Source organism: Gouania willdenowi, unplaced genomic scaffold, assembly GCF_900634775.1.
Source record: "Gouania willdenowi unplaced genomic scaffold, fGouWil2.1 scaffold_188_arrow_ctg1, whole genome shotgun sequence".
Lineage (NCBI taxonomy): Eukaryota > Metazoa > Chordata > Actinopteri > Blenniiformes > Gobiesocidae > Gouania > Gouania willdenowi.
In genome coordinates this window covers 160,871-173,832 of record NW_021144938.1, presented here as the reverse complement: position 1 = coordinate 173,832, position 12,962 = coordinate 160,871, and the positions used below count along the sequence as shown (strand labels likewise).

General features: G+C 37.3%; 1 protein-coding gene across 1 annotated transcript; it reads left to right on the top strand.

Annotated features, from left to right (window-relative positions):
* The first annotated feature begins 7,161 nt into the window (after nt 1–7,161).
* Nucleotides 7,162–9,671, top strand: LOC114458821 (tubulin alpha chain-like). Its single transcript, XM_028441204.1, has 4 exons — nt 7,162–7,253; nt 7,400–7,622; nt 8,430–8,578; nt 8,661–9,671. Exons 1-4 carry the CDS (start codon nt 7,251–7,253, stop codon nt 9,636–9,638), a joined length of 1,353 nt encoding a protein of 450 aa, XP_028297005.1. The 5' UTR covers nt 7,162–7,250; the 3' UTR covers nt 9,639–9,671.
* Nucleotides 9,672–12,962: the final 3,291 nt, after the last annotated feature.

Here is a 12,962-nt window from a genome sequence, read left to right as displayed (position 1 = left end):
ATACAAAGATACTCAGAGAGTTTTGCTACTTACTTCACCACTTACAGTGAGAGAAGCAACTGAAGATTTAGTTACGTTTGAGTCTCTTTCATCTTGCTGCCACGGCAACCATTCAATTTCAAGTAATTTTTGGGATACTTTCTATATTACATTTCTATTGATGCTGTTATTATTCAGTACTTTTCCCTCCTGTCAGCTTAGTTTTTTGCAGTTGCTTAATTTCTGATAATAAGTAGTTTCATTGATTGTCATATAGGTTATCCCAGTTCTATAATAGTAAGTAAGTAAGTTTTATTTATAAAGCGCTTTTTGCAGATAAAATCACTAAGTGCTGTACAGAGTTGTGGTAAAAGTACAAGTGCAACACAATAAAATAATAAAACAAGAGTGCATGAACATCATAAGAACAGCAACATTAAAGGATAAATAAAAATTAAAATCCAGTAACTAAAAGCTTTTCTGTAAAATGTGGTCTTCAGCAGTTTTTTAAAAGTGTCCACACAGTTGAGCTTCCCAGAGAGACTGGTGCAGGTTATTCCAGAGTCTGGGAGCTACAGCCTGGAACACCAGGTCTCCTCTGGTTTTAAATTTAGTTTTTGGGGTCTTTAGGAGACCCTGACCTGAAGACCGAAAGCATCGCCCTGATGAGTAGGGGTACAACAAGTCCGAGATATATTTAGGGGCCTGACCATGTACTGCTCGGAACGTGAGAACTAAAATTTTATATTCTATGTGAAACTTAACTGGAAGCCAGTGCAGAGTAGCAAGAATGGGGGTGATGTGGGATGTTCTAGAAGCACCAGTTAAAAGTCTGGCAGCAGCGTTCTGAACAATCTGGAGTCTGTTTAGGGTCGACTTATTAAAACAAGTAAAAACAGAATTACAATAGTCAATATGAGATAAAGTGTGTATGAACAGTTCCAGATCTGATTTTGATAATAGATGCCTCACTTTAGAGATATAATATATTTAGTCTGTCACACTCATCAATGCATTTAGTATTTCAACACGAAGACCCACACAAACATGGAAATCACATCTTGTTCTTTCACTTCTAAAGTTTGGGTTAAAAAAGAAAAAAACGAGCAGGCCTGCAAATCCACTTCATATGTGAAGTCCTGTCTCTGCACTAACTGCATGTGTAGAACATCCTAATTTTCTGTTGGTACACTCAGTATGAGCCATGTTACTTTTTACAGTAAATAAGTATTAAGTAGTAATAAATAGTCTCATTTTTCAGGAGCTCTTCCTGCTATATCACATTATTCTGCCACAGGCATATTATATGTTGGTTTTTATTTGAAGTTGTTGGCTCATGGCATGTTAAAGCCAATGTTTTGAGTGTAAAATATGCCAATAAAGTATATTTCATACATAATGTTCTCATAAAGGTGTACACATTTACAGATTAGTTGTTTTTTAAGTCATATATAAAAAGAAATCACAATAATTGCCTCATACTTTAATATCGGGATAAATCGTATCGTATCGTAACCTATGTATCGGGGTAAGAATCATATCGCCAGATGCCATGCAATACACACCCCTAATATTATTATTATTATTATTATTATTATTATTATTATTATTATTATTATTATTATTATTATTTTTACTTGTCTGCACATGCTGTCAAAGGTCAACACCACAGGAAGTGCAATCATTATGAGACAGCAATGCATATTTTGTTATTGCAATAAAATATATTGATTTATTTCATTGCTTAATTGTGACCATCACCAGCCCTCCCTAAGGAAGGGTAAGAAGTCTTTTATTATAGGGCGGATATAAAAAGGGAGAGCAGTGTTACACCTAAGTGGAGGGGGAGGGGGAAGGGGAGGGGAAATAGAAAAGGTGGGGAAGAATAGACTGTTTTACAGTGAGGGTGAGATGTGAGGTTGTAGAATAAATTGTGCTTATTATGTTGTGTAATCCAGCCAGTATGGTGACAAGTGTGAAGCTTAGCTATAATGGTGGTGGCTGTGAACAGGGGGAATGAGTGAATGGTAGTACCTAAAGCAGGTATTTGGGATTAACGTGTCTAAGGTTTAGCCCAGTATGAGTTTTATCCCACATCCCAAGGCGTGCCAGTGCATCGTATACCAGTATATGTGCAAAAAAAAAACGCTACTGCAAACCCAGGAACTGCCCTGGGCCCACAGATGCAGCCAGGCCAGCAGAAAGAGCCGGGGCCAGGGAGCCCCAGGCAACCCCCCCGCGGCCGAGCAACCCCCCAGATGCCCCCAAGAGAGGCTGCCACCGCCCCCCCACACACACATCCGAGGAAGCCCCAAGCAGCCCCAACCCCTAATATTATATCATTGTTGTTCTTGGTAAAATTGTTGCTGTTCTTTCTTATACTGACTAATGATATTTATAATAATGATATTTCAAAGTGCTTTAAATACAATTAAAGTCAAGTCAAGATTCACAGGCATATAAAGTAAGGACTAATACAATATAGAATAGCTTCAAATACTGGTAATAAGACACACCTTTTTAAAGTAAAAAAAATAAATAAATAAATAAAAATGTTTAAATCCAAACTTTAAAAAAAATAAAATAAAATAACATTTCAAATATGTTGAAAATTTTAATGCAAAATAAACATAAGTGATGAATTATCAATATCTGATTTATAATAATATATTAGAATGTGTGTTTAGTTCACCCAGTGTGGTGCGTCCTGAAGAAGGACAGCTGATGTGTGGAGAAACACCGCCGTCTAGTGGCCACAACAGTACATTACTGGTTTATATCTCAACTGTGAATGAGTGTCTGAAAGTCTGACACAGGGACACAATGTGTATTTATTTAATTATTGTTTCTATAACATTCACTCCTTATGACAGTAAAAAGAAAAAAGTCATTTATAAAGTACTGCAGTAACTATACCCTATACTCTGATACCATGAAACATTATGATTTGAAAATCACTGTGGTATAAGTTTTAACAGACATAGTGCCCTGCACTGTGATCAACAGGAACAGTAGAGCTACACATTACTGAAACTTGAACCTTTGATCAGCTGATCAATGATTACAAATAAGAAATCAGGGTCTATTTTAAAGCTTTGTGATGCATGTTTATTGCTTTATTTGTTCATTGGATCCCCATTAGCTTCCATCATGGTGATTGACACGTGTTCGTTACACCAGTAAATACATTAAAAAAACACGATATATACATTAATGTTGGTAAAATAATGATTTTAAAGATCTTTTAAATATGCGTAAAGCTGACATGTCTTTCAGGTCCATAGGTAATTTGTTCCAAGGTTTAAAATATCCTGTGATTCCTGCACTTTTAGGAGGGTGCCCCCTAGGTTACGTGTACCCCCTAGGTTACGTGTACCCCCTAGGTTACGTGTACCCCCTAGGTTACGTGTACCCCCTAGGTTACGTGTACCCCTAAGGGTACGCGATGGCACTACAGGGGTTACTTGAGAGAGAAAGAGAGTGGAACAAATAAAGTGTCTGTCTTGGTCCCACCCCAGACATGAGATGACTGGATATGATGAAAACTATAGATATAAATCTATTCAGGAGGCACTAAATCATTGATTCTCAACCTTGGGGTCACCTGGAGTTTATTTGGTGTTGCCTGAAATTTCTGAAAAATTCAATAAGATTTTTAATATATTATTGTTTTTGTTTTAATTAAATTTAAACAACACAATCTTTAACAACTGTATTTCTATACTTTCACTTTGTGAAATATAAATCTAGTTCAACTAAAATGCAGTGAAAATATATCTGAGCTCAAACATGATCAAAAACTAATTCTAGAAAACAAAATGTCTTTGGGGTTGCCATAAATTCTTGATATTAATATGGGGTCACGATCCAAAAAAGGTTGGAACCACTGCACTAAATAATGTGTATTTCCACTTGTTTACAAAATGAGATTCTTTAACATGTGTGTTATCAGTCGTTCATTCCATCATCATGCTCTATAGATGTTTTTAAATAGTTTTCTAAGCAAATTGTTGTAGTCGGATAAAGGAGGTACTTTGATTCAGAAATAAGAAAAAGGGGTACAAACAAGTGTGAAAGCCACTGTTCTAGAACATCAGTACATTATTGTAGGGAACACAAATGAGCTGATATTGCAACATTTAGCTAATAGATTTTGAGGTAGGTTCACATTTCTGTTGAGTCACTGCACAAAGACTCAAAGTATTTTTTTTACATGAATCATTGATATTATTGCAGATGTTGGACCTGTGTATTTTTATGAAGGTAGATATGTTGCAAAATGGGAGAACTTGTTGAATGTGATGTGAGCTTGTGTTAAAAAATAAATAAAAAATTCACCCACGTGTGAAATGATTTTCACGAGACAAATGATGGGAAAAAATGTAAACCTGTAGAATTACAATTTAAACCCAAAGAAAATATTCACACATGCATGATCTGAATGTGAAGTCACAGAAAAAATATTACCAAATGTGTAGACTGATATTACAAAAATAAAATGACAGTTGCAAACATGTAACCAAACATTTACTCGTATGTTTTTTTTTGTTTTTTTCTGTATTACTTGTGCCAGTTATTGTTTATAACCACAATTCTACGGTTACAACTTCTCAATTCTGCAGCTACAAATGCACAAATTCTTTTCTCGCCTAAATCCCATTTTGCAACATATCTACCTTCATATATTTTTGGCAGGGGAGTTTATATCATCTGTGTTTTGAATATGAGTTAAAGTTTGTGTGGCAAGATGAGGATCATAAAATAATCAATCTGGTTGCTGAACAACGCCACCTGGGGAATTTCACTCCAGGAAGTTATCACCAGTTGTAACATGTGGACTAAAGGCTACACAGGTTCAAAATTAACCACGGGGCCAGAGACAGTGTTCAGAAGTACAAATAATCTTTATTACAATGAGTGTTAAAAGCAGCTCACCTGCTATCGATACCTAATATTAGACAAGGCCAGCAGAGGGGAATGGACAGTGCTGGGTTACCTCGGAGGCCCAAAACCAAGGAGGGACGAGGAAATCATACAATCACCCGTGACACTGCGCACACACACACCAGGGATTGGGTCGCCGACCGGAGTCCACAGCACCTGTCCACAGGGCAAAGGAGAACCATAAAATGACCACACAGCACACTCACTAAACAATAAACAATATAGAAATAACAAGTGGAGGAGTTCAAGTATCTCAGGGTCTTGTTCACGAGTGAGGGTAGGATGGAGCGTGAGATTGAGATAGACGAATCGGTGTGGCGTCAGCAGTGATGCGGTCGCTGTATCGGACTGTTGTGGTGAAGAGGGAGCTGAGTTGGGGGGCAAAGCTCTCAATTTACCGATCGATCTACGTTCCTACCCTCACCTATGGTCATGAGATTTGGGTAATGACCGAAAGGACAAGATCGCGGATACAGGCGGCCGAAATGAGTTTCTTTCGCAGAGTGGCTGGGCGCACCCTTCGAGATAAGGTGAGAAGCTCAGTCACTCGGGAGGAGCTCGGAGTAGTGCTCCTTCACGTTGAAAGGAGCCAGCTGAGGTGGCTCGGGCATTTGTTTTGGATGCCTCCTGGTTGCGTCCCTCAGGAGGTGTTTCAAGCATGTCCTATTGGGAAGAGGCCACGTGGTAGGCCCAGGACACACTGGAGGGACTATGTCTTTGAGCTGGCCTGGAGTCGCCTCGGGGTCCCCCCAGAACAGCTGGAGGAGGTGTGTGTGGATCGGGAGGTCTGGGCATCTCTGCTGAGACTGCTGCCTCCGCGACCTGGCCCCGGATAAAAGCGGTAAAATGGATGGATGGATGGAAATAACAAAATACAATATAACCAAAAGCAAACTACGAAATAAATTGAACTCAATCAACAATTAACAATTAAATCTCAAATACAAGAGAAATACAAAATAAATCAAATTCAAATCAATACAAAAATGAAGGATCACATAAATCAATAAACAAATGAAAAATAATTAAATTTCCAACAGAATATCAACGCAAACAAAAGAAATACAAAAGAAATGAAATTCAATTAATCAGTAAACAAATATTTAAATTTCAAATACAAAGGAACTACGAAATAATTGAAATTGAAATCAGAACACAAATGAAGGAGCAAATAAATCAATAAACAAAGTATTAAATCTCCAACAGAATGTCAATGCACACAAAAGAAATACAAAATAAATCAAAGTCTAAAGAGCATAGGCTGCTGATAAAAATAAAACAGCCGCATTGACGCAGCAGCGGTATTCTGACAGCAGAGGAACACTAACACAGTGCGGCCAGACCCGTATATAAAATGTGTGAGTCACCGCCCAGCAATCAGTGGAACAGGAGGGGAGGAACCACTTAGGTAAAGTTAGAAATATATTCACAGGTTCAGCTTTTCATTCAGTAACATGTTGTAGTGTCATCAAACTCACAGCACACATAGTTGAACTCTTCTTGATTAACTATGTGTGCTCTGAGAAAAAAAAAAAAAAAAAAAAACTACTACATGTTATAAGACAGTTATTGCATATTTTAGTACTTATTTAATGAAAAAAATCACTAAAATTACATGAATATTTATTAAAACTAAGTGTTGTAGTATAATCAAGAAAAGTTCAACTATGTGTGCTGTAAGTTTTATGACACTACCACTTTCCTTTGTGAAGTTATTGGTTTTTATTTTTTGTACCTTTTTCCGGTGTTGTAATTTGCAGACGGTCCCTGCTTATTCCAGCCACAGTCGGCTCCGCGTAGAGGCCAATATAAATGACCAAGAGCGGAGAACGGCTCGTTTTGAGGAAAATCCGCTTGTAGCGTTCAGTCCACCTTGCTGTGATTGTAACGAGGTCTCGGTTTTGTAAAAGCAATGTTCCGTTGATGAGTTATTGGTCCGGAAAAGCTGAATCTGTGAATATTTTTATAAATTTATCTAAGTCTACAGTCGCATCTTCGACATTAACACAAAAAGTTAAAAAAAAGACATTTACAACACGGCCATAGTGTACATCCGGGCATTTTTTTGCTCATTATTGGAACGCAATGACTACTGGTTATGACGTCAGACTTAGTGCGTGTGTGTACACACGCACTAAGTCTGACGTCATAACCAGTACGTCATTGCGTGTAATGTGTACATTATTGGAACGCAATGACGTACTGGTTATGACGTCAGACTTAGTGCGTGTAGTTCACAGTACACGGTGTCGAAACGCATAGTGAAAGTTCTCTCTGACACTACAACTTCTCTCCAAAGCCTGAGCATTTAAAAAGAAAGATAAACAATGGTAAGACAGGATTTCATTGTCTTCATCTGCTTTATATTCATAATTGAACAAATGATTAGATTTTGCAATAAACAAATTAGCATATGACCAACTGATGTCATGATTAAGTGATGCCAGGATCCTGATATATTGTTTTCTCTCTGCAGCGTGAGATTATTTCTATTCATGTGGGCCAAGCTGGAGTCCAGATCGGTAATTCCTGCTGGGAACTTTTCTGTCTGGAGCATGGGATTCAGCCAAACGGACAGGTGCTTTCAAACCAGGAATCTGGAGGAGGAGACGACTCCTTCAACACCTTCTTCAGTGAAACTGGGACAGGGAAACGTGTCCCCAGAGCGCTTTATGTAGACCTGGAGCCTACTGTCATCGGTTTGTAATCATATCATTACTCATTATTATATGATTATATCAGAACTATGACTAACAAACTTATAACTATACACAGAATACTTCTTTATACTGGAATCACTGTGAACACATTATCATTTCTTTTAAATATCAAGACAAAACAATGCAATTCTGTGATACAACAAACCCATTGAAAAAATATACAACCTATTTTAAAATTTAAAATTACAATAATACAACATAACACTTACAGGTATAGTGCAAATGTCTCAAGGAAACAATAACAACAATGGTGCAAAAATCCAAAAACAATGTAAAACAGTGCAATCAAAAGTTAAAATACAGTATATACAGTTTCAGTACAAGGACATTTCTACTTTCCTGTTTGATTTTAGGTTTTGTGTTACTGACTAATCAAATCAAAGAACACAATGTGCAAACAACATAATATAATTACTGTATATAGAATAGAACAAGAATTAGAATAAAATAAAGATAAATATGAGCAGAAGATTAACATATAAAGTTACAGATTTTTAGTATTAATATTCAATTAGGAGAAAACATGTACAGTGATTGTAAAGGGTGTGTTTCACGTTCATTATACCTTTTTAAATTATCATTTAAAAAAAAAGAAATGTGGTGCTATTTGGCCCCCTTCCAGCAGATGGCGCCCTGGGCCTGTGACTAAACATCAGGAAAACTGCACCAATTAAATAAGTCGTTTTTTTAAAAAAAAAGTCGATGTATTGAAGATTATTCTGAATTGTGTATTTCATTAGATTATTTTGAAACTACATAACTTTACTGCTTTGATTTTCTCTATAGATGAAGTGCGAACAGGAACGTACCGTCAGCTGTTTCATCCAGATCAGCTCATCACAGGAAAAGAGGATGCTGCCAACAACTATGCCCGAGGACACTACACCATTGGGAAAGAGATCATAGAACTTGTTATGGATAGGACTCGTAAAATGGTACAGCTAAAAGAAATGAAAGTTGCAGGAAATAAAACCTAATCTTAAAACTAATAAGGATTTTATTGCTTTTTTTTTACAGGCGGATCAGTGCACTGGCCTGCAGGGATTTCTCATCTACCACTCCTTTGGTGGAGGCACTGGCTCTGGTTTCACCTCCTTGCTGATGGAGAGGCTCTCTGTTGACTATGGTAAAAAGGCCAAGCTTGAGTTTTCTGTCTACCCATCACCCCAGATTTCCACTGCTGTAGTTGAGCCTTACAACTCCATCCTGACCACCCACACCACCTTGGAGCACTCAGACTGTGCCTTCATGGTGGACAACGAGGCCATCTACGACATCTGCCAGAGGAACCTTGATATTAAGCACCCTTCATACCCTAATCTTAACCGTCTCATGAGCCAGACCATCTCATCAATCACATCTTCTCTTCGTTTTGATGGAGCTCTGAATGTTGATCTGACAGAGTTTCAGACCAACTTGGTGCCTTACCCTCGTATCCACTTCCCAATGGCCACCTATGCCCCGGTCATCTCTGCTGAGAAAGCCTACCATGAGCAGCTGTCTGTGTCTGAAATCACAAACGCCTGCTTCGAGCCAGCCAATCAGATGGTGAAGTGTGATCCTCGCCATGGTAAATACATGGCCTGCTGTCTGCTGTATCGAGGTGATGTGGCGCCAAAAGACGTCAACGCTGCCATTGCAGCCATTAAGACCAAACGCTCCATCCAGTTTGTGGACTGGTGCCCCACTGGCTTCAAGGTGGGCATCAACTACCAGCCTCCCTCTGTGGTTCCTGGAGGAGACCTGGCCAAAGTGCAGAGGGCCGTTTGCATGCTGAGCAACACCACTGCCATCTCTGAGGCCTGGGCCAGACTAAACTACAAGTTTGACCTCATGTACGCCAAGAGAGCCTTTGTCCACTGGTATGTTGGAGAGGGAATGGAGGAGGGAGAATTCTCAGAGGCCAGAGAGGACATGGCTGCCCTGGAGAAAGATTATGAAGAAGTTGGCGCTGATAGTGTGGAAGATGAGGGAGAGGAAGGAGAAGAATATTAAGGGCTTGATGTAACTGCACACCCCAAAAGTTTGTCATCAGTCATTGTTCCACCAACTGTTTGCTCTGCACTGATGATTAAAACTAATAATAATATAAATAAATATATAACAATAATAATGCCCAAAACAGATAAGTTAACTAGTTACGTGCACATCTTTGGATGAAACCGCAAACTGGCAATTTTAAAGTTGAGTTATTCTGAGTGAGGAAATGTGTATAAATCATAAAGTTGGAACCAGAAGTTTACATACACTATATAGAAAAACATTAAATCAGACTAAACTTTTCATGCTTTAGGTCAATTAGGATTACCAAAATAATTTCTACTTGGCAAATGCCAGGATATTTTGGAAAAAGGGAAACTTTCATTAAAAATGTGAAATACTTGGCAAAACCTATTTATTTGTGTGGCACATTTTATACACAAGGCAGTTCAATGTAATTTACATGATCAAAAAGTGCAGCATTTAGAAGAATCAACACTAAAAACTTTTTGTTTCTCATTTTTGGTTACATCTCTGTTGGTTTTTGTTTTGGTCTTGAACGTGCACACTGGTTATTCTTTTCTGTATCCGTCTCACACTGGCTATGTTCTCAATGTGACCCTGACTCTGGAGTGTGTAATTCTGTTACTCACACAATCAAGCTGTCAGCTTATCTGAACTGTCAGCGAGAACAAGGGTGTCAAACATGTGGTACACAGTTCAACTCTTTTGTTGGAAGTTGTTTCTCTAATTTCATAAAATTGAAGTGTACAATTTAATTGAACTGACAATGAAAAGCATCACTAGCTCGAAAATCAACAGTCAAAGACTAACAAGAAACTTCTCAGGACAGGCAATTCCTCCAAATGCCTAACTTTACGCTGTAACTCATATCTCTTCATTTTTTCCAATTGACTTCTTTGTGTTTTATTTGTCCTTGTGAAGCTGAAAAACATTAAACAGTTTGAAATAGGGTGACGGTGGTTAGCACGTCTGCCTCACAGCAAGAAGGTCCTGGATTCAAGCCCTGGGGTGGACACTTGGGTCCTTTCTGTGTGGAGTTTGCATGTTCTCCCCGTGCTGCGTGGGTTTTCTCCGGGTACTCCGGCTTCCTCCCACAATCCAAAAACATGACTGTAAGGTTGATTGGAGTCTCTAAATTGCCCATAGGAGTGAGTGAGTGAGTGGTTGTCTGTGTTGCCCTGCGATGGACTGGCGCCCTGTCCAGGGTGTACCCCCACCCAATAAGAGCTGGAGATTGGTACCGGCAGACCCCCACAACTAAACGGAATAAGTGGGTCGGAAAATGAATGAAATCAACATTTAAACTATTATTTATTTCATAAACAGAAGAGAGAAAAAAAAAGCTTTTAACTTGGATTTAAAAATGTTCACATTGGATGCTTTAATGTATTAAATCTAAATCAGTAACACATTTAGTGAATAATTAAGATTGTTGAGTGCCTCTTACAACCGTTGCTTAGGCAAGGCAAGGGACATTTATTTGTATAGCACATTTCATACTCAAGGTAATGTGCTTTACATGATTAAAAAGAACAGAAACAGAAAACATGAAGCAGTTTAAACTCATCATCTCACTGATGTATTCTGGACCAAACTTATTCACAGATTTATACACCAGCAGCAGAACTTTAAAGTCTATTCTAAATACTAATTATGACGTCAAACTTAGTTCGAGTAGTTCAAACACAGCCTAAATCTCTGTCAGCTAAGACAGGTTTATCCCTCTCAACCTTTGATTGAATACGCGAGAACTAACGAGCGAGATTTCCCAGAGTGTGATAAGGCTTATTGAAATAAATCTAAGTTTTTTCATAAAAGAAACAAGTCTAGAGGCATTTCTGCCATGAAGAAAAGATAAAGAACTGAAAAAAAGTTAAAGTTTGTTCCTGCAGTGGGTAAAAATAGGCTTAGATTTAAATAAATTACATTTATGAATATAATATACCTAACAAAACAATATTATTCACACCAAAATCAACTATATTATCATTAACAAACAAGCCAAATGTCCCATCTGATACAGTGAACAGATTACGTTGTATCCCTTTAGATTGAAACCAGTTCTGAACATCCCTCCAAAAACTTTTCACACAAAAAGAAAAGATGATCCAAATCCTCAGTCCCGACTTCACTAAATACACAATAACCAACATTCAAATGAAATATCTGTCTCAGTAATTATTTTGTGGGGTAAACATTATTAATAACCTTAAACTGAAGTTCTTTCACTTTGGCCAAAACTGAATTCCCTAAATATTTGCATCTTTTTCCTTTCGTCAATTTTAAAATCTTTGAGGATGTAATCACTTTTTTCAGAGTGAGTGGAGCAGGAACTCAAAAAAGTGTTTCTAATAAATTTGTTATCACATTTAAGGTTACAAATTACAACATCATTAATATAAAGCTGTCTTAATTGAGGGATAACTTTGGAATGTATTATATGTTGTTTAATCAAAATTTTAAGTGACAATGGAAGAGCCATAATAATCTGGTTATATTTTTTCGAGTACAAATGATCTGAAATTTTTCCCAGAAATCATTGTGTTGTTGAATGTTTCCATCACCATCTATTAATTGGGAGATCTTTTGCTCACCAGAATAGATCTATTGTTCCAGATTGGTGTGTTGTGATGTGAAATTGTGTTTGAAAAAATTTTTCCAATGAAGTTATAAAAATCTGAGAGTTTGACTGGCAACTCAAGAAACTCAAGTCCACCTAATTTCTGAAAGATGCCTTATTGGTATAACATGAAACATCAATTTAGACCTCAGAGGTGTAAAGAGTACTGATATATCCAACTTAAGTACAAGTACTGTTACTTGATTGAAATTGTACTGAAGTACAAGTAAGTGATACATAAAATACTCAAATACAAGTAAAAAGTAACTCAATCAAATAGTATTCAAAGTAAAAGTTACGAGTTACTTTCACCCCCACTTTTATCTTTAGTAATGCATCTTGGTACAGTTCTCATGCATGCAGTAAACATTTCATGTATAAACTTAAAAATAAATTGTAGATCAAATCTTTCACATTTGGAACTTCATTTATTTTCCACAAAGGCATCTGTATTAAAAGGTTTGTCAAAATGCGCAATTATTTTTTAAATAAAATTACACCAATGAATTCAATTCAAAATAAAAATAAAGTAAATAAAAGTATAGCTAAACTGTAAAACTGACAAAATAACCTGCATTCAATGCTGTTTTGGTGCATTACGTTTAATCTGATTGGTCGGCTATGATGTGATGCATTTGATTGTTGTCTGGTCATTTCATTTTTTGTGTAGTTTCACATTTTAAAACGAAATGATA